We start from the raw sequence: 15,887 nt of genomic DNA, 5'->3' as shown, positions 1-15,887 counted from the left end.
AGGAATCATGCCTTTAACAGATTTGTATCACCCACTGCACTTAAACCTTGCAAATAGAAGTTGCTCCATAAAAATCCACTTACTTCTGTCTTTTCTCAAGCCTTCCAGTGGTGTGAATGCCATGTATCTCTCTCCTTTCTAACCTCTAAAATGGGCTAGAGTCAGAGAATGGAGTTATATGGACTTAAGGTGATATACAGATTATAGCCTATATGTGTAAAACGAGAAGATGCAACAAACAAAGTCTTCAATTTTCTCAAAATATCATTTTGCATCAGAAATCTGACTGCTTCAGATAAAAGTATTGTTGGGGAAGGAATTAACTAGATAATTGATTCAATTACCTACATAACTGTATAGCTACCTTCAGAGAACCTGTATCTTCACTCAACCTTGGAAGAAGACACGATAGGAGTGTGCACCAGGATGTGTATGTCGTGTGGTGGGAGGGGTGAAAAGATGCGGAAATGAAGCATTCAAAAGTTCAATTTTTTCATCTATAATTTGAGGCTGTATTAATGAGAGGATTAATAAAGGGCTATTTCAGATCTGACATTTTCAGGCCCCATGACAGCCTGTGAAACGCTCACAGGTAGCAGAGAAGACAAGGGGTAGCTTCCCCAATTCCTCCAAATCGGTTTATCCCAGATATGATTTGGGTTGGGACAGGATGTTTTTGCGTGGGTATGGCTGTCTCTGGAGGGAGCTCAGAAGCAACAGGAACTTTTTGTTGTTTGGCCTAAAACAGACTAACTCTATGGTTAATAACACTCTGCATGACCAAGAGTTATGCCTTTTGTTTAACTGGATTATGTGTTCAAAGTCAGGTAGAACAAGCAATCACTGTTCTTGGCTATTACAGATCTTTATCTTGTTCCCCAAGGAATAGTCAGTCCCCAGCAGTGAAGCTATATGTGTAATCCTGGGCATGCATTGCTTTATCAATATAAATGCATTTTTTCCTCTCTAAATTGGTTTGTGTGGAAGAAAGTCAGACAATCCAGGGCTCAAATCCACGCGAAAGCACTGCCACTCAATAGCTGTGTGAGTTTTAATTTCTACATCTGCAACAGGGATAATAACACCTATCCTAGAGAGTTGTAAGAATTAAGTGAGATAACGTTTGTAAAGAATTTGGTATAAAGTAGGTACTAATTACCATCATATATATTAATCCCTGAGAGCCATAAAAAGGACAAATGGTTACAGAGGCACTCACCACTGGATGGTACTCACCCAGGCAAGCAGGTGCCTGCCATTTGGCATCACAAGCAAAGGGGCTTTGACCAGTAAAGCATTAGAGTAGCAGATGCCATGGAAATAATTGCATAGTTATGTAGACAATTACCTCCGGCCAAGAGCACCTGCGTACAACATCCAGGGGCACAAGTAAAGTTTAGAACAAAACAGCGACACCAGAGGTTCACATTGTTATTTCCCTTGCAAAATAAGACTCCAGGAAGAATAAAAGAGAGTTACAGATTGAACTCCCAAGTTCTCAGAAGAAAGGCAACATGCCAATCAAGCACGTATCAGATGCATGCCTATACTTATGTACCTGTGGTCTCAGATCAAATGGTTAGAGCCTAACTCGAACTAGACCTCTTTTGACAGCGCTCTCTTACTGTCACACATCGACATGGAAAAGCTCAATATAATGACTCTCTCTTTGTAATTGTCCTGTTTCATTGTCACCTGTAAAAGCTCCTTGGCAGATCCTCGCCTATCCACATCCATCTCAAGACAGCGATTTAAAAAGTCACGGAATACAGCAGACAGTCTCTCAGGATTCTGGAGCTCTGGGGTTCCATTAGTGGCTATCAGATATAATGCCTATGGAAAAAAAAAACATTAGAAAAATCTATTCAGCATATACATATTAGGATCACGAGTTGGCATACAAGACACAAATCCAGTTTCTTCTGGTTTATATCCTGGGTCTTAAAAATTCCATTTTAGAGAATGACACTGACATATACTGCAAAGTTTCTGTAACATTTAGAAGTGGTTACTCTTGGCAGTAACTGAGGTGACAGTGAGGTGCCCCACCCCCAAAAGCTTGGAAATAAGGTTATAAGGCTGTCCTTTGAGAGTTAAGCCAGAAAAAATCCATATATAATGAATGTGTGATTAACCACCTAGGAAATGAAACCAAGGAATCTGTGACTAAAGAGTTGAGGAAACACACACACATCCAATCATGTCGACCTAAGTATAACCTCTGGAAGGCACCGTTGCCAAGGTGATTGTAATTTACTGACTGTTTATCTTGATTGGAGAATATTTGTGAGTGGACCAGGGATGAACAGACTACATTATGCAATCAGAGAAGTACAGAGAATCAGAAGATGGCAGTGCCTGGATGAGAAGTAACCCTTGGGGCCCAAGGACTCAAGTACTTTTATCCTGTGGCAGATGTATCCCTATAGATTTTAATCAGGTTCCCCATGAAGGTCTACCTATAATAAGAGAAAATATAAGAAAAGTTGACATTAATAATCCTGTATCCTACTGTAAAATAATTAGTTGCTAATATATCTCTGAGATCTTTGCTGTGGAAGGCCACCACTGAGAGATATCAACTCATGGTGTGCTGACAGAATCAAGGGCCCTGGCCTTCCAGGCCGAGAGTGGGACGCAGAACCATGGTTAATTCACAAAAGTAAACCCATATTTCAAAGGCTCCGCAGCCATAAAAAGCTGGCCATTCCTCATGCCTCCTCTAAGCAAACTATTCTAGAGCACTGAGTATGTATCAGGTACCATATTAAACACTGGAGATCCAAAGATGAATAACAGAATGCCCTACTTTCAAAGATGACACAATTTAGTGAAACAGAGAGACGTATAGATAGCTACCATACCGTGAGACAAGAGCTAACAGAGAAACACAGAAAGTGCTAAGTCAACGTAAGGATGAAACAATTTACACCAGAGGTCAGAGAAAGCTTCACAGAGGAGCTTGGCATTTGAACAGGGTCTTGAAGGCTAAATAGGAGTTTTCCTGCAGGTATTACCACCAGCGTTATGCCTGCCTATGTGACCAGACTCCTAACTATCATGAAGACATGCTCCCTCTTGAACTTGCTTGAACTTTGCAGCAAATTATCAGCCCCCTTTTCCACCGTGGCTCCTAATATTATTATCAAAAATATTTCTATCAAACTCCTTTCCCAGGCCGGTTTTCATCAGCTGGTCAGGACATCTCTGCTCCTTTCCAGAAACCTCCAGAGATGTACTTTAGAAAGGGTTAGAAAGGACCGTTTAATCCAGTGGCTGTCAACTTATAACAGGCACCAGAATCACCTAAAGGGCTTGTTAAAACACAGGTTTCCTGGGTCACCCCCCAGGGTTTCTGATTCAGTAAATCTGCAGAGGGGCCTGAGAGTTTGCATTCTAACAAGTTCCCAGGTGATACTGAAGCTGCTGGTTTCAGGACCACACTTTGAGAACTGGTTTACTCCACCCAATTAAGCAATGGGCTTAATGATTGATGCTTGAGGCACCTGTCCTCACAAACCATCTTTGTTCCTGCATTAAAAGGAAATTGGTTACTGCAAATTACATTTGCTAACTCCTCCTAAAACTCTCTTATTTCAGTTGGCCACAATTCCGCCGAACTCTGCGTCCTTTGCTGGCTTTTTTCTGCCCTGTGGCCAAACCCAGTCCTAAACAAACACATCTCTTTTTTCCCTTTCCACTCTCCCTAAGTCTGTGTGCATGCCATACTGTTTCATTTTCTCTCTTTTTCTTTTCACCATTCTTAGCTCAATACATTCTACTCCATATAATCTCGCTTCTCACAAGTACCTATACCCAAGTCCTTCTCACCTCTCTTCAATCCACCTACTAAGAAAAAGGTTGACAGGAAACACCCCAACATGTTAACAGTGGTTCTCTCTGGGTGGTAGGATTATTAGTGACTTAATTTTTTAAAACATATTTTTCAATTTTCCAAATTTTCTACAATCAACACGACTGCTTTTATTATTCTTAAAAACCCCCCAAAACTCTTTAGAAAATGAAATCTAAAAAGCTGTGCCATCCAATTTACACAACAATCTTCATCTATTTCTCTTTGTCCTCCTAGGATTAAACCTGCTTTTCATCAAATACTACCCCTTAAGGGAAACAAAAACCCAGACGATTTCTTTTCCAACTATTGTTTTCGTTTTAATTGCAACAGTATTATTTCCAACTAATTTCTATTGCAAAGATCCACACTTTTAGTTATATTATGGCTAAACTGGCCTTTGTGGACTGGCCTGGGAACATACTCACTATGCATAATGCCGTTTCTATGGGAAAATGCACTCTGAGTTCCAAATAGTTAACTTAAAAATGAACTTGTGTGTGGGCCTCCCTGGTGGCGCAGTGGTTGAGAGTCCGCCTGCCGATGCAGGGGATACGGGTTCGTGCCCCGGTCTGGGAGGATCCCATATGCCGCGGAGCGGCTGGGCCCGTGAGCCATGGCCGCTGGGCCTGCGCATCCGGAGCCTGTGCTCCGCAACGGGAGAGGCCACAACAGTGAGAGGCCCGCATACCGCAAAAAGAAAAAAAAAAAAAAAAAAAATGAACTTGTGTGTAAGCTGGGTCCTATCTTTGCAAAAAAGAAAATTGCTACCGCCTGCCCTGCTAATGAGAGACAAAAACAGTTGTAGGCAACACAACAACCACAGCAAAAAGCGTTTTCCTAGCAAAGTCAAGTCTTAGCTGAAGAAAGATCAAGGAAAATCAGTCTAGGCACGAGTTTATCACATTCTGGTTTTATCTGAGTTAGTGAAAACTCAAAGAAAATGGGCTGGCTGAGAAATTAGACTAGACTTATTTCACTTAGCATAATACCCAGCAAATCAGAAAAAGACAGATACCATACGATATCGCTTACATGTGGAATCTCAAAAATAAAACAAATGAATGTATATAACAAAACAGAAACAGACTCACAGACATAGAGAACATACTAGTGGCTACCAGTAGGGAGAGGGAAGGGGGAAGGGGCAAGATAGGGGTAGGGAGTTAAGAGGTACAAACTACTATGTATAAAGTAAATAAGCAACAAGGCTATGTTGTACAGCACGTGGACTACAGCCAACCCTTTATAATAACTATAAATGGAGTATAAACGTTAAAAACTGTGAATCACTATGATGTACAACTGAAACTTATATAATATCGTACATCAACTATACCTCAATAAAAAAAGAAATTAGACTAGAGATTTCCTTTACAGTTGGTTGCTCCTTGAGTAAGAAACCCAGATTCATACCTGACTTCTCCTCCTTCCTCAGCTGGAAACCTTCTCCTCCCCCAACCTTCACTCTAATAAGTCTAGTAGCTTCTGTTCATGCAACCTTTAGAAATGTCATTCATACCCATGCACTTTCCTCTATTCCCACTGTCTCTGCTAAAGGTTGGGCTTCCCTCGGACTGTTACGATAGCCTCCCAATAGGTTTTTTCTTACTCAAGCCTTTTTATTCTTCAGTCCATCTTCCTTAACAATCTATCTCATCTTTAATCTCATCACGGCATCCATTTTTCTGCTTTACCAATTTCTGGTGGCTCCATATGGTCCACAGATGTGGTTTTCAAACTGGACTCTCCAAAATTCCCCTCAAGAGCAGCTAAGAGGGAAAAGAGGTGGGAGAGGGAGATGGATGTAGGGATTCTAGGACCCTGCACCCACCCATATGTGTTTCAATCAGAGAAATACTTCTTTTTTCTTTATTTATGCATGCTTCCAAGCAAGGTTTAATTTGAACCAAGAGATCACTATAGTTGTTCGAAAACACAGGACGTAGTAAAGATTCCTTTGCATGGCATACGTAGTAAAGATTCCTTTGCATGGCATACGTAGTAAAGATTCCTTTGCATGGCATAGAAGGTCCTCCATGATTTGGTCCCGCCTCCCTTTCTAGTCCTCATCTGTTCTCTTCTCACCCTAGAGCCCTGCTTCCCCCAACTCCACATACGTACACACATTGGCCAAAGCTGACATACTATTCATGCCAATTATTTCATCATTCCCATAGTAAGAAATGCTCTTTTATATCTGCCTGAAATGCTGCTCCCTTAACTGGTTAGTAAACTTCTACTTACCTTATAATTTCTATTTCAAATGGCACCTCCTTTTTAAAGTCTTCTCCATTGCTCCCAGATGGATATGGTGAATAGCCACCTCGATTTTCTGGGGACTGTCCTGGGTTTTACTACTGGAGGTCCTATGTCCCTCAGTGCCAAGCAAACTGGGATAGTGGTCACCGTGCAGACAGAGTTAGTCCTTCCCTCCTTTGAGCTACTATAGCCCTTTGTTTATATGTCTGTTTTCACATTGTAGGGTGAATACTTGTTACTTGTTCACTGGTCTGTCTTCCTAGACTGTGAAGGTAGGAATTGTGTCACAATCATCTCTGAATTTTATGGCAACTGGCTCAAAATAGGTGTTCAATAAATGTTTTTGTTGCTAAATGAAATGAGAGCCAAAATGTATAAATAAATCTAATAATTGAGCTGGGAATATGACAGACTTTACAAAGTATTAAAGCTCAGAACCTAAAGTGAACTAGTAAACATATAAGAAGATATACAGAGAATGACAAAGACACCCTTTTTGAGTTGAACAGGCTTGGAATGTGGGAACTTCTGAGTACCCAACTCCTCAGCGTGGGAGAAGGAAGAAAGCTCCATGAGCAATGTAGGTAAGGGGATGACATCAAAGAGAGGGAAAGCTGGAGAAAGAGGTCCACAACGTGGTAATCTGCTCTGGGCAAACCCAGAGAGGAAGCGGAGACAGTAAGTTCTCTCTGGAAGTTGAAACATAGCAACTTAGTCTTCTCTGACTGATCGTGAACAGAGAAGGAGCTCTTGATTTTTCTTCAGCTACATCATTAAACAAGGTCTGTTTAATTCTTAAGGTGAGGCAACATAGGCCCCGTTACCTTATTTATAATGTTAGACAGACAACCTTTGGCCAGAAAATGGTGCCTTTCTTCTTTGTGATACACATATTACCTAGAAGTTTCTGGTGTTCCGGAATTTTTAATAACTCTATATCACTTGGCAATAACACACAAACTTTGCAGTTTTCTGCGGACCCTGATGTGCAACTAAATTTACCTTAGTATTCAGAGAAAATGACTTTACCCAGTTGGAGGAATAATTCAATTTACCTTATTGGCAATTTCCTCAGTTAAAAAAGATCAAAGTGGTCATCTTAGAAGTTACCACGTTTCTCCAAAGAAGTCCCAAAACAATCCATATGTACCCAATAAATTTTCATTAAGGCAGTTTTGCAACTGGACTAACCATTTAATTAAAAAACTTCAGTTTGTGACTTCAGTTCATTTTAACAGTTTATAAAGTTTAGGTTAAGACGTTAGAAGACAAACCAGGAGACTTAAACGGAAATGTGTTAGTAACCCTGAGAGGTCCCAGCACTGTTATAAAGACTCCCTTTACAAAGAGGAGAGGGTGTGGTGTGAACATTTCTTTCTAAGTTGAATATTTGGGACTCAAAACACATTTTCCCATGGAAATCGTGTTATACATGGTGAACAGGCTCTCAGCCTGGCCCATAAAAGTCTATTTAACAAACAATGTTGGGGCTTCCCTGGTGGCACAGCAGTTAAGCATCTGCCTGCCAATGCAGGGGACAGGGGTTCGAGCCCTGGTCTGGGAAGATCCCACATGCCGCAGATAAGGCCGTGCACCACGGCTACTGAGTCTGCGCTCTAGAGCCCGTGCTCTGCAACAAGAGAAGCCACGACAGTGAGAAGGCCACACACCACAACGAAGAGTAGCCCCTGCTCACTGCAACTAGAGAAAGCCTGTGCAAAGCCAAAAATAAAAATAAATAGAATAAATAAATTTAAAAACAAACAATGTAACTATAAGACAAAGGGCTATTCATCTATATCTTAATATCTGTATAAATACTGTTTTCATGGGAAATATTATTAGCTAGCATTTATTGAATGATTACTATTAGCTCACTTGATTCATACAACAACTCCCTGAGTTATACTTGATTATGATCCCCAATTGACAAATGAAGAAACTGAGGGAGGTAGGGTTAATATAATAATTTGCCCAACATCACACAACTAGCAATGAGGGAGTCAATATCTGAATCCAAGGACTGTGAGCCCAGAGTCCACACTCCTGACCACTGCACGGCATCACCGCACAGTGTTCCCAGCCTCTGAGGTAGTAATTCTCGTAAGCAGAGGCAGACAAGGTCTCTTCAAGAGATGAGGCACACTGAGCATGTGCAACTCTACCTCTACCTCTACCAGAGGAAATGGACCCCCTGGAGGTCAACTGTTTTCCCACTTACTTCGAAATGGGGAACAAAAGGCAGGTGCCCAGTTAGGCTTCATATTGTATTCACCAGTGTCTGTATATATGCTGGGAGTTCATAAGCAGTGTGTCCTCTGGTTGTTGCCTGTAACCTACTGCTGTCCTGGTTCCTTTCTCACTTTGGAATTTTCAACTACCTTTGAGTGTTTTACGGGAGAGATTTGGCAATGAGTGACTTGACACCTTAGGACTTAGTTTACTCATGACCTGGGATTTCAGAGGTTACAGGCCAGAGTGTATTACTGCCTCTGATGTGTTTATGGATTTCAGGAAAAGCCCTGACATTTCTTTCTAAGAAGAGAGTAAATGGGGCCAAATCTACAAAAAAAGAAATTGCTATATTATAACTACCATTGTAGTCCCTATTTTAACTTATTCAACTCAACGGTTCAGTGTGATAACTGAATAAGCACTGTGGTCTAACTTAGTTCCCTACTTGTCTTGCATAGTAGCTCTCATCTGTCACCAAATTCTTCACAGGGGTAGGGGGCTCTGCTGCTGTTGTTGAGCCTATTACAGATCTATTCCCTTATAGCTTGATGGTAAAGGTAATTAGGTACCACTGACTGATTAGGTCTTGGCTTAGCTTTAGACTGCTCCTTTCAAGCATAAAAAACTGGCCACTATGCTTCTCTGGTGGTGCAGTGGTTAAGAATCTGCCTGCCAATGCAGGGGACATGGGTTCGAGCCCTGGCCCGGGAAGATCCCACATGCCGCGGAGCAACTAAGCCTGTGTGCCACAACTACTGAGCCTGTGCTCTAGAGCCCGCGAGACACAACTACTGAAGCCCGAGAGCCACAACTACTGAGCCCACGTGCTACAACTACTGAAGCCCATGTGCCTAGAGCCCGTGTTCTGCAACAAGAGAAGCCACGACAATGAGAAGCCCGCACACCACAATGAAGAGCAGCCCCTGCTGTCTGCAACTAGAGAAAGCCTGTGCACAGCAAAGCAGACCCAAGACAGCCAAAAAATAAATAAATAAATTTATTTTTAAAAAACCAAAAAAAAACTGGCCACTGCCAGAAAATAAAGACCAGATGAGTCTGATAATGTACATGCTCATCCTAATCTCTCAGGATTAATAGATCTTGTCAGAAAACGTGGAACAGGCTACGTGTGCTCAGGAAGCCACCCTGGGCAGCCCAAGCAACACCCAAGGTTGAGAACCACAGGGGGTGTGGAAGTGGGAAGGGGTGGGCATAGAGATGGAAAAGCAGGAAAGCAAAATGGAGCGGGAGGTAGAGGGGAAAAAAAAGCTGTAAAAAGCAGAGGGGGCAGGAAAATACAGGACAAGGACTGGGGCCAAAGTACCATGGGGAGAGAAGGTAGTCAGTGGAGTGAAGAGGAAGAGAAATGAAGATAAAGGCTCAACAAATCAGGAAGGTCAAGGGGACCCGATCCTAGGATCCATTCTGCTACTGCCCCATTTCTCCGGTCCTTCTTACATAAAACTTCTCAAAACATCATCTATATTTGGTATGTTGACTTCCTCACCTGCCATTTTCTCTTCAACCCACACCTAGTTTCTAGTTCCAAGATACCGTTTACCGTAATACGTTTGTTCCTATCTCACTTCAGAATATTGGAGCAGGAAGGGACTAAATCCCTGATTCTCTGGAGCTTTTCCAAATTACCATATTAGGATCAAAATCCAGCTGGACTGTGATATGATCTGTGAAACATAGATTACTGCTCACATAAATTGGTTTCAACTTCTGTTTTATATGCAGTTCATCAGCAGAACAGTTCTGTATACCATAACATGCTATTCTTCCCAATACACCACAGAGTGTAGATCATGGGTCCCTGCAACAGCTTTATCACTCTTTTGCTCTTCCCTGGCTTCTCCCCAAGATTCCTGTCAGAGTGGGCTCGCCCAGTCCCACATGCAGCATGCTTTGCATCATGATCAAGTGTCTTTCTTGGTAGGGAAAGGGGGATTTTTCCACTCTATGGAATACAGACTTAGTCACGAGATGATGACAGAGATGTATCCAAGCAGCTTTCTGAAGGTCACAACTCTGGAAGCACTCCTACAGACAACACATACTCAAACCCTGGCCCTTCTGGCACTCACGGAAAGCTGTAGCCTATCTACAGCCTAAGAATACAGAATCAGAGTAAGAGACCCAGGAGTTTCCCCTTTTATTTAACTAAATTTCATGTGGAAGCCCGATACAGAAAACAAGTTAAAGAGGAACTATTTTGGTGGACTCAAGAGCCACATGACTTCCCCCCTGGGCCCCAAGGATCTCCATGGAATTCTAGGAGTCCATGGAATTCGTAGCGTCCATTGGTAACCAATAATCTTGTCGAATTCCATTTGTTTGAAATGATAAGGAAATGGAGGCCCAGCAAGAAGTAATCTATACAAGGTCAGGGGGCTCCTGACTGGCAGACCTGGGAACAGAATTCACTCTTTGACTCACATGATGCATACCGTTGGTTGAGACACTAGATAGTTCCTTGTCTGGTCCCGTCACATTCACTGGCCACACAGAGATGAAAAGTGCTGATGGATTTTGCCATCTAAGCAGTGGGGCAATGCTTTAAAAAAGAAGGAAGGGGATTTCCCTGGTGGCACAGTGGTTAAGAATCTGTCTGCCAATGCAGAGGACACGGGTTCAAGTCCTGGTCCGGAAGATCCCACATGCCATGGAGCAACTAAGCCTGTGTGCCACAACTACTGAGCCTGTGCTCTAGAGACCACAAGCCACAACTACTGAGCCCGTGTGCTACAACTACTGAAGCCCACACGCCTAGAGCCCACACTCTGCAACAAAAGAAGCCACCGCAGTGAGAAGCCCGCACACCGCAATGAAGAGTAGCCTGTGGAACATGTCATTTTAAATATATTGTAAGACTCAGTTTTAATAAAAAGTTTAATATGAAAAAAAGAGTAGCCCCCGCTCACTGCAACTAGAGAAAGCTTGCGCTCAGCAATGAAGACCCAACACAGCCAAAAAATAAATAATGAAAGAAATTTATAAAAAAAGAAAAAAACAAAAAAGAAGGAAGGAGGAAGGAGGAAAGGAAAGAAAAGAAAAAGAAAGGAAGGAAAGAAGAAAGAGGGAGGAAGGGAGGTTGAGAGGGACGAAGGAAGGAAGGGAGGAAGGGAGGAGGGGAAGGAGGGAGGGAGGAAGAAAGCTACAGCAAAAAGTTCAGCCTGCTTTTGGTGATACTGTTAGAACGTTGGCTCTTGCAGCTACGGAGCTAAGACTGCCTTAATCAAGTTAACTTTCTCTGCTGAGAGGCTTACACAAGACACCTCAGAGTATCCTTTTATCAGAATGCAGAGGGTCTTCTAAAGTGATGTTGCAACCAGGTTGGAAAAGGTATATTTCAAAATGATGACAAAGGTCAGAAATTATGTTAATTATCAAGCTAACCCTAATTTTCTTGGTGAAGTCATTTTTCATTGGCAAAAACACAGATTTCAAAAGCCATAGGATAAACATGTGAGTGGGCATTTCAGGGGCCAAATGTCCATCATCACACTCTGTGATTTGTCCATTTAGAATGAACTTTGATTTCAACGGACTTAACTACTTAGTTATAGGTCTGGTACCTATTAGGGCAATGGGCATGTGCATCCTTGGCTTATTCCCAAGCCTTGCTTTAAGGACACTGAGGAATGATAAGATGATAAACAGTAGGATAAGGATTATCAGTCATGGCCAACAGCAGGCCCCTGGTCACCACATTTGTCATCTTTCTTTGCCTCCTCTTCGCCTGGTCAGAGTCTCAGATTTTCGTTTGCTGTGGAATCAATTTCTCCTTTGGCTGTCTTCTGGGTCATAACTCACCAGTTTGAACTGTCTGCTTCTGAAGTACAATCTAAATGAGACTTGCAGCTTTCCTATGGCTAGGTCCCATTTTCCTATGCTAAATTCCTGACAACCAATGATTCTTAAGAGCTGTCTATCTTTTGACAGGCAATATTTTTTTTCTGATTAAAAAGAAACCCTGTTACTGTTCTATAATTATTTTAGTTGCAGTTATCCCAACTCACCCCTCCTTTTAGGCATAGGTTTGCCCTCAAAGTAGAAGTGTCAACAAACCATCAATAAACCTTGCTGTTCCATAGTGGCTTACGGAAAAAGAAGGGAATGCTCCCAGCTCTTCCTGAAATACATTCAAAACAATATTGACTGAGTGCTAGCAAAGTATGCTTGCTTCTCTGGCGCTCAGGAAGTTTATGTCTGACTTTAATTCCAAATGAGCACGCGCCATCAAACCCAGACATTCCAATCCACAACACAGGTTCCAGCACTTTGGCCCTTAGCTGCTGCTTTTTCGTTGCTAGAGAGTCTCTTCTTCTGCTTAACTGTCTTCTCTAGACATACAAGCTAACCAGAATTTCCCCGGTTCTATAATTTAAAAAGAAGAATAAACTAACATGTGTGTAGTGCTTCAAGTGTGGGGACAGGGGGAGTAGGGAGCCTCTTAATGTAGACAACAGGTCTGAATTTACACTTCTGCCCTCCCTTCTCTCTGGCCATACAGTTTATGCACTCCTAATCATGAGTAGCCAGGCTGAAGGCTTTATTATCACCAGTATGTGTTATGTACACAACAGCTAGCACATTGTAATGATGGACTCCATTTGCAGGAGAAGCAAAATTGAAAAAGAAAATGGGCATATTATAGAGGTATATACTGAATTAATGTCATTTCTTTTTTTGACAGCGTCACTGGAATGGTAAATCAAAGAATGCCAGGGTGTCTCAGGATTTCAACAAAGTGACCCATGATACTTTTTTTAGATGAAAAGGAGAAATGTGGGCAGAATGATAGCATGCTCTTTTCTGGTTGAGCGACCATGCTCAAAGAGGGCTGATGAAGAACTGTTTTTCAATATAGACAGGGTTCTACAAAGGGCTTGCCACAGAGCTTTGTATTTGCTCTAGGCCTTGGTGTGGGAACTTGACGTCATTTGTTCTTGAAGCTCCACAGATGAGTCCAATGTGCAACCAAGGAGGAGAACCACCAGTACCGGAGAGGCGGTTCACATACTATCCTAAATACTATTTTAAGCCTTCAGATAATCTCTTCCTGATACCGAAAACTGTCTTCCAAAGATCCAGTGTTGGATACGGTTTCACAGATGCTTAAAGCAAGGGTAGAAAGAGAACACTTAAAGTTCATCTCAACTAGGATAAAGGTCTGGAAAATTACACAGAAAAAGGGCTTCATCCACAGGGTCCAGGAGGGACCTCAACTGGATGTCACTGAGACGTTTCACCAACACCAAAATCCCTCAAAAGCCATTGACAAGAACAGCCCCATTATGTGGAACGCCAAGTTAATAAAGAGGCACTCTCTTAGCGCTGAGGAATAAAAACAACAACAAACCGAAGATTTGTTTTATGGAAATGATTGTGCCTCCTTATTTAGAATCAGGTCATTATAATCCCACGTTTATAAAAAAGATAACTTCAAATTAACACAAAAGTTGGGGAGATGAGCAGTGTACCAACGTTTGATTTGCATATCCACAGGGAAAGATCGATTTTAACTCCAGTCACTTTGGCAAACATAAAGAACAAGGCAGTTTATTATTGGAGACTTCACTAAAAATGCCCGTGGGTCACAGAACAAGGCATCCAAGGCCAATTACGTTGAGTGCAAAGACTTCAGGCAGTGAGGAACTTATGAGCAAATTAGGTCAATTAGTACAGAGCAATTTACATTAAAAAAATCCCAACCGCTTTATAACTGGGGGGAGGGGGGGAGTCGCTAATTCCTTGCATCAGTGGTATGTTAACAGGCAATATTTCAAGAGGGTTTGCTAGGTTCCAAGGGACTCAACAAAGACACAAAAAAAGCCACAGTGAAATGCAAACAGCCTTCGAATGTACAGCCCCAGATTTTACCTTTAACCTCTGCTGCTCAGTGTTACCTGTTCATGGTCATTTATACTAAACTGTGGAGGACCCTCCACTGCTCGAAGGGATGTGAGTATAGTCAGTGTGTAAGGGAAGTTCTTGGGGGAAGTGGGGAATCCAATCTCCCTTCATGAATGGGTAAAAAGTATTCTAAGGATCCTTTCTCACTTTTCTATTGATATATAAATCCCCTCCCCCATTCTCCTTACAATGAGCTACACACTGTGCTAGGTGTTTACATGCATTATTTCATTTCGTTTTCACACTAACGCTGCAGGACAGATATTGTCCCCATTTTACACACAGGAAACAGGCTTATAAAGGTTTTGAATGACTTGCTGAAGGTCACAGAGCTGGCAGGTTGTGGAGCCGAGACCCACTCAGTTTTGCCTGATTCCGTGGGCCAAATGCCTTTCGTATCAACATGCTAGCCTTCACTCTACCACTCTGTCTCCCTTCCACTTCCTTCCTTTTTTTTCCTCCTCAAAGCCCAAAGAGGTGGATGAGTGGTGGTCTTGGAAGGATTTTAAAGAAAGAAGGGCTAAGCCAGTTCTCTTTTATACCTCTCCCAAAGTTCTGCGATTTTCAATTTCCCCACACATGGCCTGGTCACCAGGATCCAAGAAAACACAGGCTTCCAACAGGGTCATGGTATATCTTTTTCTGTCCAATCTCTCCAGGGTTTCAGTGACTACATTTTTCAAATTCCAAATAAAGGCATATAGCCGGGGACATTGGCTTTTATTTAAGAGAACATGAGGACAACATATCTAAAATCAAAACTTAAAAGGTCCTTGTGGCACCTGGAAGACAGATAGGGGGCCGGCACCATACGGACTTGGTGACTGAGTCACTGGAAGTTGATCACACATGGAGAGTAAATCCTTGTCAGTGGAATTCAACCGGGTGGTCTTTCTGATGAATCTTTGTGTTATAGCCTTAATGTAGGTTTCCTGAACCTGGTGGCTTGTTAATCTACAAGTACTTATTTAGATACAAGGCTGTGGATCCTAAGAGACAAGCTGTTAATTATTAGCTCTAATCCTAGGCTAGAAGATGCCCATAAAGATTAAAACTTGTTTCCTTTTTTCTAACGATTAACAGCCTAGCTGAAGAGCGATCAACTGTAATTGGGGAACGAAGAAGGTAATAAATGCATTACTGAGACCAGTTGCTTTACAGAGCCATTGATTTAATCCTTAAATTTTGTCGGTTGTAAATTACTCATTAGAAGGCAGAAAGCAAAATAGCCATAATCCGTTTAGTGCCTCCAAACTCTGAAGACTTAGAGGAGGAAATCCATGGAAACAAGAGACCTGATGTGTTCTTTCACTGCTACTTCTTAATGGGCAAAGGGTGGTTAAACAATAAGAACAAGCCCATGTAATTATCCTGACACGCTGGTCCATAGGTCAGGGGTGGGCTTGATTCAATTCATGGAGGGCTGACCCACAAACGGTGGGAAAATGCCCCTTCTTTTTCCACTCAGCCACATCGTACCTCCAGATTGTTTCATGAGACCAGAGCAATAGCCCATAGCATTCATTAGGGCATTCACTTCTATCTGTTATTTTCTAATCAGTGCCGGGACTAGGACAAGAGGCCAAGTACCAGAGAGAAATTAGGAGGGGGCGAG

The 15,887-nt window shown here is 42.2% G+C and overlaps 1 protein-coding gene across 6 annotated transcripts in view; it reads right to left on the bottom strand.

Annotated features, from left to right (window-relative positions):
- PAK3 (p21 (RAC1) activated kinase 3) overlaps positions 1–15,887 on the bottom strand; it is a 122,534-nt gene that overhangs the window by 8,194 nt on the left and 98,453 nt on the right. For all 6 annotated transcript variants that reach the window (XM_082610615.1, XM_082610614.1, XM_082610616.1 and 3 more), the window contains one exon: positions 1,696–1,833. In XM_082610615.1, coding sequence (XP_082466741.1) covers positions 1,696–1,833 — 138 coding nt within the window. The remainder of the gene's footprint in view (positions 1–1,695; positions 1,834–15,887) is intronic.

The sequence above is a fragment of the Mesoplodon mirus genome (assembly GCF_964341445.2).
Source record: "Mesoplodon mirus genome assembly, chromosome: X".
In the NCBI taxonomy this organism is placed as follows: Eukaryota; Metazoa; Chordata; class Mammalia; order Artiodactyla; family Ziphiidae; genus Mesoplodon; species Mesoplodon mirus.
Note: the sequence above shows the minus strand (reverse complement) of the source record. Positions and strands in the feature narration are given on the sequence as shown.